We start from the raw sequence: 12,827 nt of genomic DNA, 5'->3' as shown, positions 1-12,827 counted from the left end.
AGAACAGGCAGCAGATACCTTACATTGGGTCACAGAAAAATTGTAATCCAGCCCACTTAAGCCAAGGATAGAAAAGCTGTGTTCTACGTTTCCAGCAAATGTGTTCTCTCTCCATTAAATGGAACTTTCCCCCTTGGCAATACCCACGGTCTGAACAAAGCTTAAGGAGTAAAAAGAAACCCTTAGCATCTGTGTGGGCTGGGAATGTAAGTCAGTGGGTGGATTCTGAACATTACTAAAGTGATTGGGGGAAAAAACATGTTTATTTGTTAAAATGGAAACACTCAGTAACGACAGGGAGCTGAAATATTGAGACAAAACTGTAATGGAGCCCAGAGGACTTTTTCTTAGTTCTCATGAAACAAAATTGCTCCTTATGAAATAGCATACATATTTTCATAATTCTTTTCATTAAACAATAATCTAAATAAATAAATAGATAAATAAGTGGACATATTCCTTTTGTCTGCTTGTTTATCCAATTAGGCAAGACACATATCTCTACTTACATTAGTTGCCTGGAACATTATAAACAAAGCCATCACCAAGGTAACTTGATGGTGTTCTAAGTTGTGAATGACATGACTTTTAAACTAAAAGCAGCTAAAAGAGCCTTAGTGACATGGGATTCAAAAAACATTTTGCCCCAGATTTTTAAAAACATGTTTTCAAGTATACCAAACTTACTGTTTGGTTAAGCCATTTCCAATCAAATTTGATGTCCTTCCACAGGTCAGGGCTGTTACTCACCCAAGGAGAACATTTGAGTAACTGCAGAGCACCCTGGTGATTTGTTCAAGATCATGAATGAGAGGATTTACTAAGAACACAATTCAGGGTACTACTCCTTCAGATGAGACTATCACATGCCATGTTACTCTGTATCAAGGGGGCATAAAAGACTCAAGTCTTCCTACGTGCTAGCTGGTTTTTATCAAATTGGAAAATCATTTTAGGCTGTAATTTTTAAAACTGGAGGAAGAGCTCAAGTGTTTCTTTGACTTCAAATCTATGTTCATGTGATTGACTCAAAGGCTGCTGTTCTTTTTTTTTTTTTTTTTGAGACGGAGTCTCGCTCTGTCGCCTAGGCTAGAGTGCAGTGGCTGGATCTCAGCTCACTGCAAGCTCCGCCTCCCGGGTTTATGCCATTCTCCTGCCTCAGCCTCCCGAATAGCTGGGACTACAGGCGCCCACCACCTCGCCCAGCTAGTTTCTTGTATTTTTAGTAGAGACGGGGTTTCATCGTGTTCGCCAGGATGGTCTCGATCTCCTGACCTCGTGATCCACCTGTCTCGGCCTTCCAAAGTGCTGGGATTACAGGCTTGAGCCACCGCGCCCGGCCAGGCTGCTGTTCTTAATGTAAAGCTGGTGTCACTTCATGCGACTGTAGTGCACAGCTCTGTTATCATGGTCTTAGTATCTGTGCAAATTCAACTATGAAACACAAGCCTTTCTATATAAAGAGGAAGATTTTCCTTCTTTAAACTGATTTCAAGCATGAATCAGTAAACAGTAGCATGAAATTTTTGCTAGACTGTTACATTCTCAAATGAAACAAAATAATGGACAATAGATATAGACTAGAAGCAATGGCTTTCATTAAAGTGGCCTCTAGACACTGTGTCTACGTTTCATTTAATTTGACAATAGCTTTCATATATTGACCAGCACTGCGCCAACAGCATTGTATACATTATATCTAATTTACCTAAAACTATATTAAATAACATGAAAATTTAAGCTTTCTTCAGGGTAAGGCCTAAAATAATCAGCCACTGCACATGACCCAGTTAGTTAGAATTTGGAGCACTGAATTCTAGAGACCTCTTTCTTATAGGGAATGAAGGCTGTTCCATGAGATTAACTTCTCCTTTCTCTTTTATTTTATTTTATTATTTATTTATTTATTTTTATTATTACACTTTAAGTTCTAGGGTACATGTGCACAACATGCAGGTTTGTTACATATGTATACATGTGCCATGTTGGTGTGCTACCATTTGACCCAGCCACCCCATTACTGGGTATATACCCTAAGGATTATAAGGCATGCTGCTATAAAGACACATGCACACATATGTTTATTGCAGCACTATTCACAATAGCAAAGACTTGGAATCAACCCAAATGTCCATCAGTGACAGACTGGATTAAGAAAATGTGGCACACATACAACTTCTCCTTTCTTAAGCATCACTGCCTCTGGGTTGAATTTCAAAGTGCTCAGCTTAGCCAAACAATGGTATTATCCTCTTTTTAGTTAAAACATAATACAGAACTATCTTACGTTTCTTTTCACTACTGCCAGACCATCATCCCTGACCAAGTCCTATATTTATAATGGAAGCTAAAAATAAAGCTTGAACCATAGACACACAAAGCTAAGCACCATTTGTACCGAGAAGCCATACGGGGAGTCGAGAGTTTAAACACTGTGCCATTTATCAGAATGGACCCCTAGCCAGGCTTCATGTAAGGAGTAGCATAGTGAAAATGAAAACATTCCAGCTTCATGCTTCTTCTCATAATTTGGCTAGCATCTGTTATTTCTGAACCAACAATAATATTATTGCCCTTATCCTACATATCAATAAATGTGAAATAGCATTATTGGCCAGTTTGAAACAATAATAAATATATTTTGGTGTTTTCTTGAAATATGTTGACATAATTAAGAGAAGGAGCTGCACATTAGCCACACGGCCAATCTGCAAATATTTTAATGTTTGTTTTAAGTCATAAGAGCTTGCCAAACTGGTTTTTGGAATTAAAGACTGTTATTTATAAAGAAATTATTCAGTTACCTAATTCAAGCTCACCATGGTTTCCACTGTGTTTTAAATTATGTTATATGCCATAATCTGTTAAATTAATATAAGTAACTAGAGTAAAACTTTATCATATCATTCCATGGACTTAATGTCATTGCCTCGCATTTGAAAATACCAACTAAACACTTATAAACTGAACACAATGTCATTACCACAGAGTAACTTCTATTTGGAATTTAATAGGATAGTCTCCTACAAATATTGTGAAAACATTTTCTCATGTGCTATTGTTAATAGACAAACAACACTGCAAATGGTTCCATTATCACTTCGTAAGATTTGCTAAGCCCCACGAACGAAGATTCATTTGGACTAACACAATTTAATACATCAAAAGTGCTCCTATTTAAGGCACTGGAAGACTAGTGAGAAGTGATGAAATATATGAATTGTAGGATGTGTTCCTTTAAAGAGCAATTCCAGTTATAAACCGTAAATGAAGTGTTGGCAAAGGAGGTTATTGGAAAAGGCTTGCTTCGGTCAAGGACCATGAATATTTGGTAATTAGCATGTTCAGTAATTTGATATGAAAATGTGATTTTTAACCTCATAAAAAATGTGTTATTTACAGTGTTAATTTATTCAATACACCTTTTTTCCCCCAACAGGTCAAGAAAAAACCTTCAACTTGGATCCAATAGAAATGATGACAAGTTTCAAAGAAGTGGTAGCTAAATTAATGAAAAATGTTATGCAAAATGCTTTTTAATATAGTTAAAATGTATGAGTTTTAAAACATGTATCTATAATTATGATACCAATCTCTTAACTACTTAATTTTTTATTGTTCTACTTGAACAAACACACCTGTACAGCCAGTTTTTCCTTTTTTGCCAGAATAGCCCATATCACAGTGGCAGATAAATGAGCCTTTTGTGTTTTCACAGGTTCCACTTAGGCAGATGTTTGGATTCAGGTCACACTCATTGACATCTGTAAAACACAGATATTATTAATACATGTAGCTATTTGATATCATTGCATACGTTCCCCCTGAGATAAAATAACTATGACAAATAAATTAGAAAAGGTAAAATGCTCTCACTCAGAAAAACACTGTTAAGTTTTAGAGGCCAATTTACATTTGCTCTTCATTCTTTACATTGCAAGCTCATCATTCAGACTGGCTTTCATCTGGCCCATAAGCAGCCGGCCAGGTAATCAAACAAACGGATGGACTCCGTGCTGAGTTTAGAGTTCGTTTATGTGACAGTCTAGAAAACTTTTTAGAACAGCATACTTTGTTGCAGGATGAAAAGTTTAATTCAGTCTGCATGATGCTAATAATTTAGTTTTCATATTTTGAAAGAAAGGATAGATGAACTGGTTGCCTTAGTGTAAGCAGTTAAGGATTTCACTTCTTTTCCAAACTAAAAATTATTTATTTTTTATGACATTCATTTTAACTTCTAGGACTTCCAAAATTTTCAGCAAAGGCTTTCAGAAGATAAATGTGATAAAAATTTAAATACAATCAATACTAGAGTCTTGCTTCTGGCCGGGATAGAATAACAGGGATTAAAATTACATTCTCAAATGAAACAACCAAAAAGTGGACAAGAGATACTTTTAAAAATGGTTTTCTAGACATTGGACATTAGGCAACAAAAGACAGTGATCCCTGAGAGAAAGAAAACAAACTAGGTGAATTCTACAATTGCCCCAGATTACTGAAGAGGGAAGTTTTAACTCCATGGCATAAGCAGGGGGTACCAGATGGAACCAGGCAGTGTCCCTGAGTTGAGGAGATGAATCTGGGTATCTGGAAGGCTGAGGTAGTTAGGGTTCATAGGGCAGAGTAAAGGACAGGAGAGAGAGCTACACAGAAGAAAGCAACGCCAGAGATCTGCCAAAAGTCTTCCTCAAGTATTCAGATGAGTAGTGACCAGCACATTCATGTAAAGAAACAAATTACTCACGGCTGGGGAAAGCACTACCGAAGAAAATGAGAGGGAAGAATCCTCAAAGTTCACAGGGGTCTGGAATTGTGCCTGTTCCCACTAGTCAGACTGGAAAACCTCATAATTCACAGGGAATCGGGTAGAATATCCAGAAGGGTCTTGCTTCACTAACAGAGCAAAATTACCCCCTAGACTAACATAGCTTAAAAGCTTAAAAGCAAGACTTTGAAAGGGATCTCTGTGTTTCCAAGTAATTTATACTTCAGAACAAAGTTCAAAAATATTTCTAGGAACACAAAAATATCTAGCACTCAGCAAGACAAAATTTACAATATCTGGCATCCAATCAAAAATTACCAATCACTCAAGGAAGCAGGAAAATATGACCCAAAATAAGGAAGAAATTCAATTTATTCAAATGACCCAGAACTAATGCAGATGATAGAATTAGGAGACAAATACACTAAAAGTTATTATAACTGTATTCCGTGTGTTCAAACAGCTAGAGGAATTATTGAATTTATTATGCAGAGACCCAGAAGATATGAAAAAATACCCAAGTCCAACTTTTAGAAGTGAAAACTACAACACCTGAGATGAAAAATACATTGTATATGAGGAAAGTCAGATTAGATATCATAGAAAAAAAGTTTATCAAATTTAAAGGCAGAACAATAGAAACTACACGAAACAAATAGATCAGTTCTAAAGTTTACTGCATTCTTGTCAGAGGTAAATTTTGTTTGCCTTTAGTCAAGCATTTAAAAAGCCTACACTCCAGTCACAACAGAATGAGGGTTAAGTGGACAAAAGTAACAGATAGGCGTTAAATGTCCATCTGGAGCTGACAGTCAGTCCACATAACGTATCTGACAAGAGTACCATTTAATAGTCACAAGAAAGCTCTCTTTGGAATGCTGGTTAAAATATGAGTATTGTGCCCCTAAATATCCTTACTTTTCCTATGGAATCTTTCTATCAATGACCCAAACTAACTTTATGTAATTTAACAGTGCTTATAACTAACAAGACAAGATGAAACATTCTGTCTTCTTTGCTTACCGACACAAGTCTTCATGTCTTCAGATGCCATGAATCCATCATAACACAAGCACCTGTACTCTCCAGGGATATTTGTGCACTGACCACCATCACAGATATTGGGATTATCTTCACACTCATCGATGTCTGCAAAGAATAAAACCAACAACCACAGGTTGTTGATATTGGTTCCATTATTCATGGAGAAAACATTAACTGATCCAAGCCAAATAAACTTAGCCTACTAGCATAAGACTATTAACACTCAAATCCAAATGAAGCTTTGCATAAACTAATCCATTGGGTTATCCTTGGTTAAAAAAGGAAAAAATAATTTTCAATATTTATAATACACTGTTCAAGGGCAAAGTCCACACCTGCTTAAAAGGCTATTATTTATTTAAAATCTTTATCTCATTTAATTTATCATTCAAAAATCATTATAAATCTTATTTTCCTTATTGTCAAATTATAAATGCCTGAAGTCTATCAAGTGTTTTAGCAATATTTTAAGGTAAGAAACACTTGAAATAACCATACCTACTTAGATGCTCTTGGTAATAATATTTACTTTCAACAATTTTTTTTTTTTTTTTTGAGATGGAGTCTCACTCTGTCACCAGGCTGGAGTGCAATGCTGTGATCTTGGCTCACTGCAACCTCCACCTCCCGGGTTCAAGTGATTCTCCTGCCTCAGCCTCCCAAGTGGCTGGGATTACAGGCATGTGCCACCACATCCAACTAGTTTTGCATTTTTAGTAGAAATGGGGTTTCACCATGTTGGTCAGGCTGGTCTTGAACTCCCGATCTCAGGTGATCCGCCTGCCTCAGGCTCCCAAAGTGCTGGGATTACAGATGTGAGCCACCGTGCCTGGCCTTATTTTCAAGAATTTTTATAGCCAAATTTATATCTAGATTTTTCAGGGACATTTTTCTAGGTCAGTAAAATAATTTTGGCTCCTAAATCCAAATTCTCTTCTTAAGCCAAGCCAAAATCAAAGCCTATGTTATTACCCACTTTGTTTCTCACCTCTACCTGGCTCACAGCTCTCGCAGCCAGGGTGATACAAAAGGAAGTATAAATTAGACTGCTGGTTCTCAAACTTTAGCATGCATCCAAATCATTTGGAGAGCTTGTGAAAACACAAATTACTGAGATCTACCCCAGTAGTTTGTGATACAGTAGATCTGGAATGGGGCCTGAGATTTTACATTTTTTAACAAGTTCTCAGGTGATGCTGTTGCTGATGGCTCAAGGAATAAACCTGGAGTTGCACTGAATTAGGCCAAAACATCAAAAGTCTGGTCAATGAAGGAAAATGTATTTTATATTCCACTTATTATGTGCCAGGTACTATGGTAAGCTCTGTAAATACTATTTTATGCAGGCAATTTGAACTCCATTTTATAGATGAGGATTCTAATACTAGGTATATTGATCAAGGATACAGTTAAAATATATGACAAACAAGGGTTTGAACTCAAGCCTGCTTGACTCTAAAGCCTGGGCCCTAAACTACTTTACTTAGGAACCTACTGACAGATTCAACATGAGGCTAGAACCTACTCACCGGTGCATGATCTCTGGTCAGGCATTAGTGCAAATCCCGGCTGACAGCTACATTCATAGCTGCCTTCAGAGTTTGTGCAGAAGGTTTCACAACCACCATTCATTATGCTGCATTCATCAATGTCTAAGAGAAATGAAAACAAAATCACCTTCTGGTATGGTTTGGATGTCTGTCCCCTCCAATGCTCACGTTGAAATTTAATTGCCACTGTAACACTACTCAAGAGGCAGGACCTTTAAAAGAGGTAAGCACCCTATGAGGGCTCAAACCTCATGGTGGGATCGGTGCTGTAATAAAAGAGCAAGTTCAGCCCCCTCTTGCTCTCTTTCGCCCTCATGCTCTCTGCCATGGGATAATGTAGGAAGACGGACCACGCAGAATCCTGGCATCTTGATATTGGATTTCTCACCCTCCAGAACTGTGAACTAATAATTTCTGTTCATTATAAATTACCCAGTCTCAGGTATTATGTTCTAGTATCACAAAAATGGGTTAACACACCTCCCTCTGTGTTTATGGGCATGACACATTTTTAAAGTTTCCAGGCATAGGTCAAAAAAAGGGGGAAAAGCACTTTTTAGGGCAACTGGCAGTCACTGTTTGATTCCTTCAACAAACATTAATGACATACCTACTATGTGCTAGAGATGAGAATCTAATAATGAATGGGACAGACACAATCCATGCCTTCAAAATGATTACACCGCGGCCAGGAGACAGATGAACAATTAATTGCACGATGCATGATGTGCCATTTGCAATGCAGGAGAAGTATTGGGTGCTAGGAGAACACATCGCAGTTATGATAATAGGCACGTGGATGAAATTCTCTTAGCCACAGATTCACTTATAAACTTAAAATTTTCAGTTTGATTGGCTGAGAGGTTCCAATCTTTTTCAATAATCTGAGTTGAAGTTCTGAGTTGTCCTGGGCCATGTTTCAGAAAAATTTGGGCTGATTTATGGTTTTGGGTGGAAACCATGTGAGACTTGGCAGTTCCACATGGTGTACACCCCAAACCAGGCAAAAACTGGCAGTTTCTACAAAGTTTCACTTTGACTTGGGGCACAATAAAGCCACAGGACTGTCTGTGCCACTCTTCACAGCACGACTAAACCTACAGAGGGCTGACCACAAAGCAAAATTCTTGTCCCACAAAAACCCATCTTTAAGGAGTGCCAGGCATAGCCTCAACTGCAGTGTAAGATATGAACATTCCATGGTCTTCTTTCCAATAGCTATTTTTTGAAATCTTTTAGCCAATCTAAACCACATAAGGGCAGAGATTTCACCTCAGCTTTTTTGTCTTTTCCACAGCAATCACCGTGTTTAGTTTATTTCAGGTGGTCAGTTACCATTTGTTAATGTGCACTGGTACGCGTGTGTGTAGACAAAGCACATGCTACTACTGTTCCCCATCCAAATGGCATGGGTCAAATTATGCTTATTAGAGCTAAAACATCCTATGTCCTTCATTTAACTGGCTCTTTAAACAGATAATGGAGATGAGATCCAAAGATCGTGAGCCACTATAAAAAGAATATTGCAGGGAAACAAGAAAGATAAGTAAAAGTGTGATGAAAACAAAGCTCAGAGTACACTGACTGTTTTAGGAAGAGATGAAATAAAATAAAATAATAAAATAAAATATAGAACTTACCAACACAAAATAGCCTATCGGGAGTTGAATGGTAGCCAGGGTTGCAGGTACACTGATACTTCCCTATGAGGTTCACGCAGCGGCCATTGGGGCACAGGTGCGCACTCAGCTCACACTCATTGATGTCTGTTGGGAAAATAAGAAGAACAAACACCCAAACATAAGCTTCCAACTCCGGCAGCGATGTCGTTCAAACAACTGACCTCAAGTCAATGGTGTGAAAGTCTTCCTCCTCACCAATACACGCAGAGATGTTGTGGGACAGCTGATGGCCAGGCGGGCATTCACAGCGGTAACTTCCCTCTGTGTTATGGCAAACACCACCTCGGCACAGGAGAGGATCTCTCTGACACTCATCGATATCTGCGAAATGGAAATGACTATGTGAAAGGTGGGGGCCTCATCTCCTCTACCAGACCAGAGCACCCCCTCCCCCGCCCGTTGCTGAGTGTCCATCTTGACCGCCTTGTCTCAAGGTGGGACAACTCTCTGGTGCTATTCATACACCAGAGCTTCCTGCAGGATCAGACTAAAGCCAAAATGCAGCCAAACTCTTGGTATATCTTCTTCTCCTGCACTACCCTGCTTTCCTCACTTCCTGACAAGTACCTTCTGACAGAACTTGCTCACAGAAAGAAATAACACTTTTGCAAGAATCTCCATTTCAAACTTTGTTTCTAGGAAACCAGACCTAAAGCAACGAGCTTATCAATTGCCTATTCTAGAAGTGTTGGACAGACATCCTGTGAAGGGACCTCTACTATAGCTTCTGTTTCAATTGTCCTCTCTTCCCCCTGGGTATCCATTCTAGGTGTTAAACTCACTTCTCAAGGATCCACAACTGGTCTCCACCATCACCCACAAACCCACAGCATGAATTCCCTCATTCTTTCTACCTCAGTCTCCCTCTGTTGCAGACTGATTCCTAACTCACTGGTCTCAAGCCCAGTGCACTGGGGCAGCAGGAAGAACCTGGGACGTAGGCTATGAGCCATCAAAGCTTCATGGAATCCTTCTCTTTCTGTGTTGATCAAATGATTCCAAACTTACCCATGCAGTTCTTCATCATCATGAATCCACTTTCATAGCCTTCATCACACTTGCATTCGAAGTCCCCAGGGGTGTTCACACACTGGCCTCTGCCACAGAGGTCAGGAGATATGCGGCATTCGTCAATGTCTGCACAAAAACAGCAAGTGGCAGCAAATGAGTCTCAGGACAGCCTTAATTCTTGTGGCAATATGTTAAGGATAAAGAGTTTTAAAGGACGTCCCCTCTCCTGGCCCTTGAGGCTCATTCACTGACCTGTGCAGTTCCTTTCTTCGGAATCAAGAGCGAAGCCGCTGTCACACCTGCACTTAAAGCTGCCGATGGTGTTTCTGCACTTGCCGTGGGTGCAGAGGCTGGGAATCATCTTGCACTCATTGATATCTTCAAGAATAAGAAAATGTGGGGCAAAATAAGTTGATGAGCAACCAGTCAGGAGGTCTCAGTGCCCACCATTTTAAATCCTGAAGGTTGGAAGTTCTTGATTTAAGATCTTGGCAATACACATTTCAAAGAATGTGTGATGATCCATGAGATATATGACTTTGTAAACATTTCTAGCCTTTTAAATTTCTACATTTTATAAAGCATTGTTAAAGAAGCAAAGAATGTGTCTATTCAGACTTCTAGGGCCCAGTACACTGCCTGATACATAGTGAATATTTAACCACTACTTGCTGAATGAATAGATAATATGTTCTAAACCACTAGTATCTATATTTAAAGCACATAGAACATTATTAGAACATCTTATCCTACAGCTATCAATTGACTGTGTAGCAGAATGACATATTCACGTAATACTGTTTGGTGCTTTTTTGGATATGCCAAAAAAAAATTTCAAAGATATAACTTCTAATTTAAATTCTTTGCCAATAATTTGTACAATTTAGAAATATTTTCTCAATGTTATCTTAAATTTTCTTTCTTTCTTCCTTTTTCTCTCTCCCTCTTTCTTTCTTTCCTTCATTCCTTCCTTTCTTCCTTCCTTCTTTCTCTTTCTTTCTTTCTCTCTCTCTTTCTTTCTTTCTTTCTTTCTTTCTTTTCTTTCTTTCTTTTCCTCTCTCTCTTCCTTTCCTTCCCTTTCCCTTTCTTTCCTTCTTTCTTTTCTGCCTTCCTTCTTTCCTTCCTTCCTTCCCTCCCTCCCTCCCTTCTCTCTCTCTCTCTCTCTCTCTCTCTCTTTTGACACAGGATCTGCTCTGTCATCCAGGCTGGAGTGCAGTGGTGTATTTGGTTCACTGCAACCTCTACTTCCTGGATTCAAGCAATTCTTTTGCCTCAGCCACCTGAGTAGCAGGGATTACAGGTGTGCACCATCATGCCTAGATTTTTTTTTTTTTTTTTAATAGACATGGGGTTTCACCCTGTTGCCCAGTCTGGTCTTGAACTCTGGACTCAAGTAATCTGCCCACCTTGCCTCCCAAAGTACTGGGATTATAGGCATGAACCACCGTGTCCAGCTCAAGATCTCATTAACATAATTTAAAGAGTTTCTTGTAGACTAGAAGACTCTGCATACATGTAACATGTGACCTGAGTTTCCTACTACAGGGGCCTTTTTCCAAAACAAGACCAAACACTTAAGAAATATGCAAGTTCATTTCTACATGTGAGACAGAACTGGGAGATTAAATCTCCAGAACACCAAGTCCTTCTTCAGCAATGAATTACCATAGCCTTTGGAAGCAAAATTAAAGTTCCTTTGAATTTACATAACCGACATTTCAGAGGGCCATGTAGAAACTCTCTCTCCATACAGAACAATTTTAACCCCCAGGACTTCTTGAACCAAACAGTTAAAAAAAAAAAGTTCATACTTTTCTAAACAAAGATAATTATATAATTCAGAAAGCAAAAAGTGCATGCTGGGATGATCAAGTAGAGTGCTGAGATCATGAAAATGCATCCTGTTGGTCTAAAAAGGAAGGCAATTGGCCATGGAAAACATAACACTGTACCTTTGAAGAAAGGCTTTCCATTTGTAATTTCTTTTGTGGCAAATCCGGGTCCTCTGGGACACAGCTCCTCGTACTCAGGAGTATTTCTCATGGGACACTCCTCGCATTCCTCAGTACCCCAGGCTGCCCCAACGGAGCAGCAGCAGGCATCCATGCGGTGGCGGCCAGCAATAGGCAGAGTGCACTCCTCGTCCTCATACCTCAGGAAGCAGGTTTCCAGGCGGATATCTGTCAGAGGGAACCAAGGGAGGTTAAATAGAGCTGCACGGCTTCCACTGCCCCAAATTGCCAATACTCTGTTAGGCAAAGTACTGCACATGTAATAATTTGCTGTATTCTTATTGACTGGAATTAATTTTATTCCTCAAAAACTAAATAAAACAAAACAAAACAAAATCCCCAGGCTCTGGGGTAGGTATCCTCGCCTAATAAAGACTCTCTTTGTCAGCCCATGTTTGTACCTCCTATTTCTGGAAAGTTCCCTTTCAACGTTAGGTGTTTTCTGATAATTCTACATAAGGAATGGTATTCTGAGAGATCCCACAAGGCTCTTTCAGGAGATGTTTTCTCCTGTACAGAAATTCCTATCACCGATGCATGCACGCCATGATGCCTTGGCATGTCCTCCACAGCTAAAGGCCAGCTGTACTCTTTATTGTTGGAGAATGTTTGCCCTAGCGCAATCACCTTTTCCTCAGATGCACTTCATTTTTGGAAAGGTGGAATGGTGAACTCTGCAAAGAGAACTGTCTTACTTGAGATTGAAGAGAAAAATGCAAAGAAAAGCCATTCACTTTTCTTCTCAAATATTTCTTTC

General features: G+C 39.1%; 1 protein-coding gene across 1 annotated transcript in view; it reads right to left on the bottom strand.

The window, feature by feature from the left end:
* The window catches only part of FBN1 (fibrillin 1), a 240,448-nt gene that overhangs the window by 70,467 nt on the left and 157,154 nt on the right, over positions 1-12,827 (bottom strand). The window contains exons 25-32 of the mRNA XM_023227212.3: positions 12,011-12,238; positions 10,311-10,436; positions 10,056-10,184; positions 9,243-9,368; positions 9,006-9,131; positions 7,345-7,467; positions 5,795-5,920; positions 3,639-3,764 (exon numbers count right to left, since the gene is read on the bottom strand). Of these exons, the coding sequence (XP_023082980.2) occupies positions 3,639-3,764; positions 5,795-5,920; positions 7,345-7,467; positions 9,006-9,131; positions 9,243-9,368; positions 10,056-10,184; positions 10,311-10,436; positions 12,011-12,238 (1,110 nt within the window). The remainder of the gene's footprint in view (positions 1-3,638; positions 3,765-5,794; positions 5,921-7,344; positions 7,468-9,005; positions 9,132-9,242; positions 9,369-10,055; positions 10,185-10,310; positions 10,437-12,010; positions 12,239-12,827) is intronic.

The sequence above is a fragment of the Piliocolobus tephrosceles genome, chromosome 6 (genome assembly GCF_002776525.5).
Source record: "Piliocolobus tephrosceles isolate RC106 chromosome 6, ASM277652v3, whole genome shotgun sequence".
NCBI classification, from domain to species: domain Eukaryota; kingdom Metazoa; phylum Chordata; class Mammalia; order Primates; family Cercopithecidae; genus Piliocolobus; species Piliocolobus tephrosceles.
The sequence above is the reverse complement of the archived record's forward strand: the minus strand, read 5'-3'. Positions and strand labels throughout refer to the sequence as shown.